We start from the raw sequence: 11,597 nt of genomic DNA on the forward strand, positions 1-11,597 counted from the left end.
GGGGGGGGCCCAGCAGTCCTCCTTTTGTCCTCTCACAGTCCTCCCTCATACGCCTTCTATCTACAGTGTCGTCAGTATATTACCAGTGCCATATAAAAAGTCGTCGGTAAATACTCGAATACCTGCGAAGCAGCACGTAGACGCCGAGGAAGCTGCTTTTACACTAGCTGTCAATATCTATAGGCCAAAGAGACCCAAGTTGTCTACTACCTAGTGCTTATATAGCAGACGCTTCAACACTTCACAGGGTCTTGGTATATTGCTCTATAAGTCCACGAGGTCTATCCTTACTCAAATTTACGCAGTCTAATCAATCTAACGACTTGAGAGTATTGGCTTGGCAGTCTATATCGCTAACATTATATTTTCGCTCGTCACAGTGGCTGCAGTTGCTCGATTTGCCCTCTGCGGAATATCATGATCTATTTTAATATTCACCTCAGGCAGGGTTTCTCTCTATCACTGCAACTATTATGAAACAGTCGCCTCAGAACCACATCTCATACCACTGGGTGCGTATAAGAGAATCTCTGTTGCCTGGCCATTAAGTCTTAATTTGGCGGGTTTCTTCTATGCCCAAAACGTCGCATAACACTAAATGTCTATAATAAAAAAACTCGGCATTATCAACGCCTACAGGCCCGCGCCTCCTAGATTTGAGTCAAAATTATCACAACCATGGACAAAAGCTGGCTGCCGTTGCAGTATTAGGAAGGCTGACTCCATTGTGCTGGTACGATGACTCTTCCTAATTTTACTTTGAAGCGCCTGGATTGGCCAATTTCATCTTCTCCGCATTCCCAAGTTACGAAATTGAGCATGAGTGACTCATATTGCTAGTTGCAGGGCAAAATGAACGCCTTTGTCAGCAGCCTTTTTTGCGTGAGGCTTTGCCGCTTTGCCACACCAGCTGCGCGCCCCACTATAATTCGATGAAATTCAAAGATTCCATCCATCGAATATCAAGTCCGCGAGCGCAACATTTCTTGCTGCATCATCACAGCTCGCAGCTCTATTTTTTCTTGTTTGCTTTAATTCCGTTCTCTTTTCAGTCTGTCAGAGCTGCTTATACCCGTTGTTTTGTCGATAGCGCGATATTGCCCGGCTTGGATCCCCAGACTCTCATACATCTGCCCATTCAGCCTTATCAGCATTGCATGCACCAAAGCGATCAAATCGCAGATCGCGCCCAAAGAAGCTCCTGCCAGAGCTCAACCGCGGCCATGCCGGAAGGCGAAGCCTCGCAAACTCAGAACCCATCCCAGAATGCTTCCAGAGGAGCTCCTCGAGCTCGTAGAGGCAGAGGTCGTGGCGGCAGAGGACGAGGAGGACATCATCATGGCGATCAGACTCAAGCAGCTCAAGGGCAGCCTGCCCCGCAACAGGCCAGCTCAGCGAACTCATCTACTCCCATGCCCCAACAAGAACCTGCGGCTTCTGGAAATCCATCAAGATCGTCTCGCGGAGGAAGAGGCCGAAGAGGGCCGCGGCAGAGCGAACGAGGTGGCGCAAGACACAGTGCCCCTCGAGCTCCTCTGCCGGGCCCGTCACGGCGATTTGGCGGCCATCTCACAGTAGAAGTCGATGATGCAGACTCAGAAGCTCCCTCATTAAGTGCAGAGGCTCCTGAGTTTGTCCCGGGCCAGCCGGTGTTGCCAAGGGCGTAAGTAGCTTGATTTCAGTGTACTGTCTCATTTCCTGTAGCCATCCAGTTGCTGATAACCCTCTAGAATGCCAAGAAAATCTGAGGCATCTAAGCAGACCGAGGTTAGGCTTCCAAAATCTACGGCTGCAGACCTCGGAACCAGAATCCACGAGGATATCAGCAACGGCAACTATGAGTGCACCGTATGCACAGATGAGGTCCTTCGGAAATCTCACGTGTGGTCCTGTAACGTGTGTTGGACAGTAGTCCATCTCAAATGTGCTAAAAAATGGTATCAAAATCAAATGAAGCAAGCTGCTGAGAGGCCACAAACAGAGCCTCAAACGGAGAAGTCGTGGAGGTGTCCCGGCTGCAATTCCAAATTATCCGATGAACCAGGCTCCTACCACTGCTGGTGTGGAAAGGACGTCAGCCCAAGGCCCTCTAGTACCTCGCTTCCTCCACACTCTTGCGGACAGACATGCTCAAAACCCAGGGGAACATGTCCTCATCCTTGTGGTCTCCAATGCCACGCTGGGCCTTGTCCGCCGTGTACCCTTGTGGGACCTACGCAGTCTTGCTTTTGTGGAAAGAATACCTCCCAGAAATTATGCAGAGAGACCGATTATGAAAATGGCTGGAGCTGCCAAGAGATTTGCGGCGACCTTTTGCCCTGCGGAGAGCACTTTTGTCCGAACCCTTGTCACTCTGGACTCTGTGGAGATTGTGACCTGAAGGTAGACGCAAAGTGCTACTGCGGGCGTGTTGAGAAGAAGGTACCTTGCTTCGAGAGGCAAGAAATACAGTCATCTTATGATGTTAAAGACGGTTCATGGTTCGACGGCTCCTTCAGCTGCCAGACACCTTGCGACAGGAAGTTTGATTGCGGCACTCACAGCTGCTCTGAAACTTGCCATCCCCAAGATGAACAACCGGCTCATTGCCCATATTCCCCCGATGTGGTTACCTGTTGTCCGTGTGGCAAAACACCACTCGATGAACTCTTGCAGGATCCGAGGCAAACGTGCGAGGACCCCGTACCTCATTGCGAGAGAGTTTGCGACAAGCTTCTTCCTTGTGGTCATACGTGCAAAGCAAAATGCCATACCGGCGATTGTGGATTCTGTATGGAAGACATTGAGATTTCTTGTCGATGTGGGAGAACCTCATCTACATCTGTTTGCCACCAGGGAAATGTCCAACCACCATGGTGCATGAGAACATGCCAAGCCACTCTGAGCTGTGGCCGCCACAAGTGTGGTGAGCGCTGCTGCCCAGGAGAGAAGAAGGCTGCAGAGAGGCAAGCGGCATCCAAGAAGAAAAACCGACAGCCAGGTGATTCTGTCGTTGAGGCCGAGCACATCTGCATCAGGACATGCGGGCGACCGCTGAAATGCGGTAGCCACGACTGCCAGCAGATATGCCACAGAGGGTCATGCGCAAGCTGCCCTGAAGCCATATTCCATGAAATCAGCTGCAATTGTGGCCGGACGGTGCTTCAGCCACCGCAGCCATGCGGGACTCACGCCCCAGAATGTCGGTTTAACTGCCCAAGACGGCCAGCTTGTGGGCACCCGCCTGTTGAACACAATTGCCATATGGACGACATATCTTGCCCCAAGTGTCCGTTTTTGGTGGACAAGTGGTGTGCTTGCGGCAAAGAAAAACTGAAAAGCCAGCCTTGTCACCTCCAAGCGGCTCACTGTGGACGGCCTTGTGGAAAGACCCTTAAGTGCGGGTATGTGACATTTTTTACCCTTGGCTGTCTTCTCTGTGAACTGAAATTAATTGACGTATACTGACACGGTATTTCTAGGCTACACAAGTGCCGGAAGCTATGCCACAGACCAGGAGAGTGTGAAGACAGTGCAAGTTCCAGCCAGACTTGTAGCCAAGTGTGCGGCAAGACGAAGCTATTCTGCGATCATGCTTGCCAGAACACTTGCCACGGCCAGACCTGTAAGTCTAAGTTGAAATCGGAATGAAAACAGCTCCTAACAGAATCCTGCAGCTTGCAACGAATCATCTCCTTGTACGGCCAAGACCGTCATCACTTGTCCCTGCGGTCACCGCCAACAGGAAGTGAAATGTCTTACCAGCAGCTCTAATCCTACTCCATCTCGGCCTGACCTCAAGTGCGACGATGAATGTCTCCGCCTAGAGCGAAACAAGCGTCTTGCCGCGGCTCTCAACATTGATCCCACGTCTCATACAAACGACCACGTTCCGTATTCTGATACTACTCTTCGGCTCTTCAAGGAGAACTTGGCCTGGGCAGAGACCCAGGAGCGCGAATTTCGTGTATTCTCCAAGAGCCCCAACGAGGCACGGCTGAGATATAAACCGATGCCTAATCACCAACGACAGTTTCTACATGTATTGGCGGAGGACTACGGCCTGGAGAGCAAAAGCGAAGACATCGAGCCCTACCGTTACGTCGTCGTCTGGAAGGGCTCCAAGTTTGTCTCTGCACCAGCCAAGACTCTCGCGCAGTGTGTAAAAATCCGAGAGACTCAAGCGGCAGAAGCTGCTGCCACAGCGGCGGCTAATTCAAGAGCTCCTACTCCACCACCCGCCATCATCACCGAGCCGTTCAACGCTTTCCTTCTCACATCTCCTCGATTCGGACTCACCCTCGAGGACGTTGAATCCGCTCTCAAATCCGATCTGGCAAGCCAATCGTCAGCCTTCAATTTCACCACAACCTTCCTGCCTTCAGACGAGATCCTCATCCGCGCCACGGCGCACTACTCCTCCTTCCTGACGCCCACCGCTGTCGAGCAGGCCCTTCAGACGCTGAAGCCCCGTCTAGACGGCACCATCAAGCGCCTCGACGTTGCGGGCAACATCTTGCTCTGCCATGTCGACGCCAACGAGCAAATCTCCCGCAGGGAAGATATCAGCAGGAGCGACGTCTCTGGGTGGAGCGCTGTCGCCGGTCGCGCTGCGGCCAAGAGGGACGACGCGAAGACGGAGACGCCTGCTGCTTCTGCGAGCGGCAGTTCTGGAAAACGACTGCTGCTCGGGCTGAAGAAGAAGAAGGTGGAGGTTAAGAGGGAGAAGTCTTGGACGGAGCAGCTCGGTGGGGATGTGGAGTGTTGAAGCTGATTTGCTTTGACTCTGCTTTTATTTTTATTGTTGTGTTCGATTTGGAACAAGATATATATGTATATATATTAGATGGGATAATGAATCACCCATCATTATGAAAAAGCTGATGTAGTATCAGTATTGATGGTTCATCAGCTTATTGCTACAACAAATGGCATGTATCTTGCATGGAAATTATTATAGTATATATATAAAGGTACGAAAATCACTAGAGAAAAAAAAACGATTAAATAGAAAAAAAAAAAAATTATAATTATGTATTAACCTTCTCTCATACTCCGTATATCCCCATCTATAAATAAACACCTCTAATGGATATGCATCGCCATCTCCCACCATAGCTCGAGCCCCCCGTTCTATAATTTTTTTTTGTGTGGCCGTATCATACATGGAAATATGCTTTATATGCTACCTACCTACCTTGTTCGATGCAAGAGTAATAAAGAAAACGAGAGAAATAGAAAAAGAAGGGGGAAAAACAGACACTGAAAAAGAAGAGAAAAAAGGGAAGCCAAGGCAAAGCCACCCAATGAAAGAAATCGCTTGCAGCACGCGTTCATGTGAAAAAGCGTGGAAGAAGAGGGCGTGTCTATAGATGCGCCCGTCACTGGTGGAGCAATAAAACACACACGCACCACAAAAAACAACAGGCAAAAAAATTTTGTGTGCTGAGTAGCCGAAAGAGAAAAAAAAAAATTCGTTGCACATCGAATTATGTCCCCTCTCCTTCTTCTCGCCGGATGAAGGTGTTCGAAAAATATCAAAAATGCAGCACGTTCGGGGGCAGGGTATATGTATATCACGCGACGCATCTCCCTCCACACACACGCTCTCCAATATTATCGTCACATGGGCCACAGGAACCACCTACAATCCCACGCTTGGCCCGTCTTGCCTGAGGCCGCCCTCTTTTCTATCTAGTTAGCACCTCTCCATTCAATGAAATCTACGGCCCATCAATGGAGCCAGCATGCAAAATCAAATCAAACGCTCAAGGGCCCTGGTACAGAGCTCCCCTTGATGCAATATAAATCGCCACGCTCCACAAGGATATGCCTGCTCTGTGTCATGTCAACCCAGCGAGGCACAGTCTTATAACTGGCTTTTGGTTTCCGTGACGGGAGCATCATTTATGGAGTCGGCTATGAAATCTGAGATGGCTTCAAAGTAGCCCTCCTCTAGCACGCTCGAGTTGTGATCGCCACCCGGGAAGGTCTTCCACGTCTTGCTGAAGGAGGTGGAGACATTGTAAAGCTGGGTCATATGACTAGGTCTGCAGTTGTGTTCCTCTTTGGTTAGCTTTGATATCAGGTATATCAGAGATAAGAGGGAGTGTGAAGAAATATTGGTTGGTGTGGGATCGATCAGGGTTTGATAAAAAGAGTTTTTAATCAGGGCCACGAATGGCTCAGATTTTGTGGGTGATGCAATTTGTTCATCATTTTGATCCCGAAAAAGGTAGATGTGATGGACGTAGCTTGAGTATAACTTACGGAATAATCTCATCTTGCAAACCGCTAAGGAACAAGATGGGAATCTTTGTGATGGAAGGCAAGGTTGCCTCGCTGGGCCAGACCTGGTGGCAGAGCAGCGTGAAGTATTTGGCAGGTGGAAGAACGGAAGGGATCAGTTTGCGCATGGAGAGAAAAGTATTCTCCAAAATCAGACCCGCAATGTCGCCCCGTTCTTGGTTCTTGGCCACTAGCTTGATGCTGACGGCTCCACCAAGGCTCTGGCCGTAGACAACGAACCGATGATGCCTCGTTTCCGCTCGCTCGCGCAGGTAGTTGAGTCCGGTCTGGGCATCGATCCCCAAGCCCGACTCGTCTGGTTCGCCGGTGGATGCGCCGTAGCCTCGATACTCCAGCATAAAGACGTTGCAACCAATCATGTTGATGAAGACGCGGGCGATGGGCAGGCGGTGACCGATATTGCCTGCATTGCCGTGGAACATGATGATTGTGATGTCCGAGTTCTTGCCGCCACGGGGGCCGCGAATGTAGTAGGCCGAGAGCTTCTCGCCATCGTCGGTGGGGATGACCAGCTCTTCAAAGTCTTTGATGCCGAACTGTGTAGGACGCGGGATGTCGGTTCGTGAGTTTGTCGGCATATGAGAAGGATAAATGAGCGCCCTGCCGTCAGTCGTGGTTAGCTCAGCTCAGGGCTTGGAAAGAAATGAGAGCGGCATGATAGGATCCAGCGCGGGCTGGCGGATTGGGGACTGCGTATTGGGGGCTGGAAATTTGGAACTCGTAAGCTGAACATGACGCACTTTTGTTTGAAGTAAAGGAGGGACGTGAGGATAGCCGCAATGCCCTGTGAGTCGAGGTTCGCGGTCAGTTTTCGCCAATGCAAAGTCGAGGCACTCCTCCTGCACCGTCGCGGGCTTGGCTTACTGTTGAGGCCAGAGCTGGCAGACGCATGTAGCCTGCAGCCGAGGTCAGGAAAGAGGCGGTCTGGCCAAAGTAGCCGTTCATCATGTTGTTGTCGCTGCGGTGGTGGTGATTATGATTGTTGTTCGTTGAGCCGGGAGGGGGTGTGTTTGAGTTTGAGGTCATCTTTCCATTCTTGGGAGAAGGTGTAGTCGAGCGGCGGATTGAATATCGCATGTGGTCCCATACCCAAGCCACAGCAATTCAGCCTGATGACACGACAACATGTAGTCGGGGAAAAAAAGAGGGTCCGCTGGTCTGCGCAACAAGCAAGGCGAATTATAACAGGTATTCGAAATCAAACAGGGAGAGGCGTTGATATTCGTGATTAATTGTGTTCCCTTTTGCGAGACGCCGTGGGTTCAGCGCCTGGATCCGTAATTCTTCCCTTGATCCCTGTTCTGATTGATCCGTTTGCGCGAAAGTTTGTGTCAGGGGTGTCGGATAGCCAACGTCGTCAAAAGATTGGAAAATGCAACAGGAAAACAAGACAAAAATTATATAATTAAACGACAGGTCAGCTTAGTCGACGTGGAGCTGCCGGCGGCCGCTGGATGCAAATGCAGATGCAATCGAATTGGATGCCAACTGTGCAGATGCAGATTGGGTGTGCCGCTGCCTGGAGCAAATGGTCGAATCGTGCGTCGTCCTAAGGCTGCATCGTGGTTCTCAGCGTCCCGTTGGTGGAAGAGAGAAGGTCGGTGGACTGAAGAAGAGAAGCAAATTGAAGCAACGAGGGAAAAAAGAAAAAAAGAAAAAAAAGGAGCGTAAGGGAGGGTGTGAGGATCCGAGGATTGGTCTGAGGATCAGAGAGAGAGAGAGAGGATGAAGAAGAGAAGGAGGACGACGACCAGGATAAGAGAAAGGAAAAGAACGAGAAAAATTCGACGCCAGATCCAATCTAATCCAGGGAGAGCAAAGGACGGGCCTCGGCGGGTATAACGTGCCCCGTAACAATCTTCCAATCTGATAGTCGTTAATGAATTGGGTTAAATGGAAATGAGCTGGCCGAAAATTGAGTGGAAACGCTCAATCTCCGCCAGGCGCGAGCTGGTGGCCGGGCTGCCCTGCCGTTGATGGGCGCGCCGAGCGATTTACCGTCATTTCATTACAGCGTTTATAAGGGCCATTGGTATTAATAGCAGCCACCAGCCTTATGAATATTGTTGTTATTATTGCTATCAGCCACTAGGTATCCATCGTGATGCCTTGCCGATCAGAGCAAGGAGAGAGAAGAGGCGCTATTGCCATGGAGGAAGCGTTTTGGAAGGCAGCGAAGACGACGTGAGGATCTCGCGGCCCGAAGAGCTAGAGAGCGCTAGATCTGGGGGACCCGGGGTTCTGGACTCACTAAAGCTTCTAGCAGCTGAGAGCTCAGCTACGAGAAGCAGCGCCATTATACTGGGTCTCAATGCCATTGTCGCGTGTCTGCCTGGTGCTAGCAAAACAATCTTCATCATCCAACCGGTCAATCAATCGATTGTGATAGGTGGCACACAGAATGACAGCTGTCTGCCGCACTGCATGCTGCATAGCCCTGCCGTATGTATGTATGTGCGTCCGAAGAAGGTAGACATGGATATGGGTCGCTGCGGATATGGGTATGGACACAGCCAGCTCTGGATATGGATATCGCCACAATTGATGATGGATATGGATACCTGTACGGCCGCAGCAGCACTAAAACGGGCCTGCAACCGGGCCTCAACAAAGAACTCTACAGGCGCATCAGATACCGGCGCTGCTGTGCGGTGCTGTCCTGTGCTGTGCTGCAATGCAGACGCTCTGCATCATGCACTTCGCGACCGGCTGCAGCCTCAGCCTAGCCTCACCTCAGACAAACAGCTGATTGCTTACGACGACCGGCGATGGATGGATGTGTCCATGGCCAGCAAGCATACTTCTGTGCATCGACCGCAGCAAGCGGTGTCAGCTTCCATCTTCGGCTCGAACCCAGCCATGACTCGGATGAAGCAAATCAGACTTACCCTACGCTGTTTTCTGCACGGGCAGTGGTAGCACTGCAGGGTTACTGCGCGAGGCGGTTTACATGACAACGCCACATCAAATCGTCGATTTCGCAATCTTGATCCAACATACGACGCACAGCATCCATCTGCCGTCTTCCAATCAAGTGCTACTGATCTATCATTTGCTGTCCATGGCCAATGGCTTATCTGGCACCGCTACATGTAGTATTTCATGTATGGCCAGTTTCAAGATGCCATCATCAGTCACATTCCAGAAGACGTTGGCAAAAGCGACGAGTGCTAGCGGTAATACCTAGCAGTAACAGCAGGAGCACCAGCCGAGGTGTAGACTAGCTGCGGCTGCATCTCCCGGCATCCCTCATCGATTCTGGGATTCTTTTTTTTCGCAACCGGCTTATGCCCTTGGACCTGCATAGCCGGAGGCAGCGGACAAAAGATTCCGTCCGTATCGAGGAGGTGGCAACCAAGAAGAGGAATTACAACTCAGCAGCAGGGGAAAAAAAAAAAGTGACGAAACTCAGAACAGGCACTGCAACGAGGTACACACTTGGTATTACCTAATCGTACAACACAGGAAGATAGAGAGAGACGTGATACATGGTAATATCAGTAAGACACCTTATCTACTGTTTTTACCGACAGCCCATACATATGCGATAGTAGGTATTACACTTCATTTTTCTAATCTTATACACGGGCCATTGACCTCATTCATCATCTTACATCGCCGAGCCAGGCTGAGGGATTCAGATTTGGGCCAATCCGCGCTGCTCTCGCCGGGGTCTGAGCTCTGAAACGTTGTGACAGCAGATCTGGGGCAGCGCCATTCCTGGCCTGGCAGTTCCAATGGCAAATGTCTCTCGCATCGAGCGGCAACACGAGAAAAGATGCAAAAATACTCTTGCTCTTACAGAGGTAGGTATGCAGATACGGCAACTCGGGTCCGTTAATCACGGCATACAAGTGTATAATTGCCATGTGTGTATGAGGCACGCACTCGTATCTAGTAGGTAGTTGATGATGGTGTTGGTGCAGCGCCACCACCGCGAGATGCCTGTAAACTGGCGATCTCATGGTTGTGAGTAGACACCATCCGGCCCTTGGTCCTGAGACACGCATGATGCAGCCATGCATTGCATGCCTCGTCCCCTCCCAGAGGGCCAGAAACAAGGCATGCGGTGCTTTGTTTTAGTCCAATGCTGCTGCTAGCATAGGCCGGAGCATCTCCATCCACCCACCCAACTGGCCATCTACGCATCTAGTCGCCACACGTGCCGCACATCTCATTTTAAATCCTACATATGACCTCTTTTTTTGCTACGGAATGTAGGTGGGCAGTCGGCAGTGGCGCGAGGAGCGCGTGAGGCGGGATAGCGAGAGAACCCGGCCCAGAGGGATGAATCAATGAATGAGCGCCATCGCGTGTTGCTGTTCCAGGCCAATATAGATGTCGATATCACGACTTGAGACATTCATTGATAAGCCCAAACATTGAACCCAGCTGCTAGTAGCATGATGGTTCTACTACTACTGATACTTAGTAGTCATACTAACAATACTACTACTGTAGTAAAGGCTGCGTACCTGTATTAGCACGAGTGGCATTATCCCGGCATTACGACCATTGCTGGTGCTGGTATCACCCACCAGACACAGCACGCGCCTTGTTTTTTTCGTCCCCTCCCGGAACACCATCCGCAGTCCCGCCCTCGCTGTGAAAGGATAAGGGAAGAATATGCATGCACTACTTTAGCAGCAAACCTGGCTGCATATTCCCTGGGCGCACGTAGCGCTGATCCGTGATGGGCCGGCAAATGGGGTCGTCGAGGCACAAGCTCCCAGAGCCTTGAAGGCCTCTCCCCCCTTCACGGCGCAATGCAAGATGGGAGACGCGCATCACATCCACGTCCTGGATTGGGCCGTCCCTGCGTCGACGCAGCAGCAACAAGTGGTGGATGGGGACATGGGCTGCGGTCTCGTCTTGTCTTGACTCGTTTCCCGGCGCTGACACGGAGCCGGTTGGGCGTCTCAAGTGGCCAGGCGGATGGGGGTCCGTTGGCTCTTTGGTTTGGGATGCTTCAGGTTTTGCTTTTTGCGCTGATGTTGGCGCTCGCAGCACAGGATGGGCCAGTTAGCGGCTGCAGCGACGCCGCCAATAAAGGGGGGAAGCATAAGGTTTGCGTTTAAAACCCAGAATCAAGGGGAATACGGGCCAGAGAGCGGTGACGACGGTGTGTTTTCTTCAAACAGCAGCTCGCAGCGCTGCGTGTAAGTATGCAATGCGCTCGACAACTGATGCGGCCCCCATGGCTCTCTCGCTGCTAGTTTCGCATAACAGGTTGGTGTTACAGCTGTGGCGGCACACACAAGCAAAGAGACCGCCTTTTTTCTCTCTCTTTTTCCTTGTCGAGCCTTGCC

At 51.2% G+C, this 11,597-nt stretch overlaps 2 protein-coding genes across 2 annotated transcripts; one reads left to right on the forward strand and one right to left on the reverse strand.

The window, feature by feature from the left end:
- The first annotated feature begins 358 nt into the window (after positions 1-358).
- Positions 359-4,980, forward strand: TrAFT101_003789 (uncharacterized protein). The gene is made up of 5 exons (XM_024902249.2): positions 359-733; positions 847-1,663; positions 1,731-3,383; positions 3,462-3,604; positions 3,657-4,980. Exons 2-5 carry the CDS (start codon positions 933-935, stop codon positions 4,745-4,747), a joined length of 3,618 nt encoding a protein of 1,205 aa, XP_024766445.2. The 5' UTR covers positions 359-733; positions 847-932; the 3' UTR covers positions 4,748-4,980.
- An 868-nt stretch (positions 4,981-5,848) lies between these two features.
- TrAFT101_003790 (uncharacterized protein) lies at positions 5,849-7,365 on the reverse strand (the record flags this gene model as incomplete). The annotated part of the gene is made up of 4 exons (XM_024903094.2): positions 5,849-6,029; positions 6,250-6,888; positions 7,029-7,072; positions 7,153-7,365. 4 exons carry the CDS (start codon positions 7,363-7,365, stop codon positions 5,849-5,851), a joined length of 1,077 nt encoding a protein of 358 aa, XP_024766444.1.
- Positions 7,366-11,597: the final 4,232 nt, after the last annotated feature.

The sequence above is a fragment of the Trichoderma asperellum genome, chromosome 2 (assembly GCF_020647865.1).
Source record: "Trichoderma asperellum chromosome 2, complete sequence".
Taxonomy (NCBI): domain Eukaryota; kingdom Fungi; phylum Ascomycota; class Sordariomycetes; order Hypocreales; family Hypocreaceae; genus Trichoderma; species Trichoderma asperellum.

What these genes read in the sequence shown, in the direction of transcription:
- TrAFT101_003789 (XM_024902249.2), top strand. Translation starts at nt 933, where the DNA reads ATGAAATTCAAAGATTCCATCCATCGAATATCAAGTCCGCGAGCGCAA. An exon ending in CAGCCGGTGTTGCCAAGGGC is followed by an intron (nt 1,664 to 1,730) that starts GTAAGTAGCTTG and finishes ATAACCCTCTAG; the next exon opens with AATGCCAAGAAAATCTGAGG. An exon ending in CACTTGCCACGGCCAGACCT is followed by an intron (nt 3,605 to 3,656) that starts GTAAGTCTAAGT and finishes AGAATCCTGCAG; the next exon opens with CTTGCAACGAATCATCTCCT.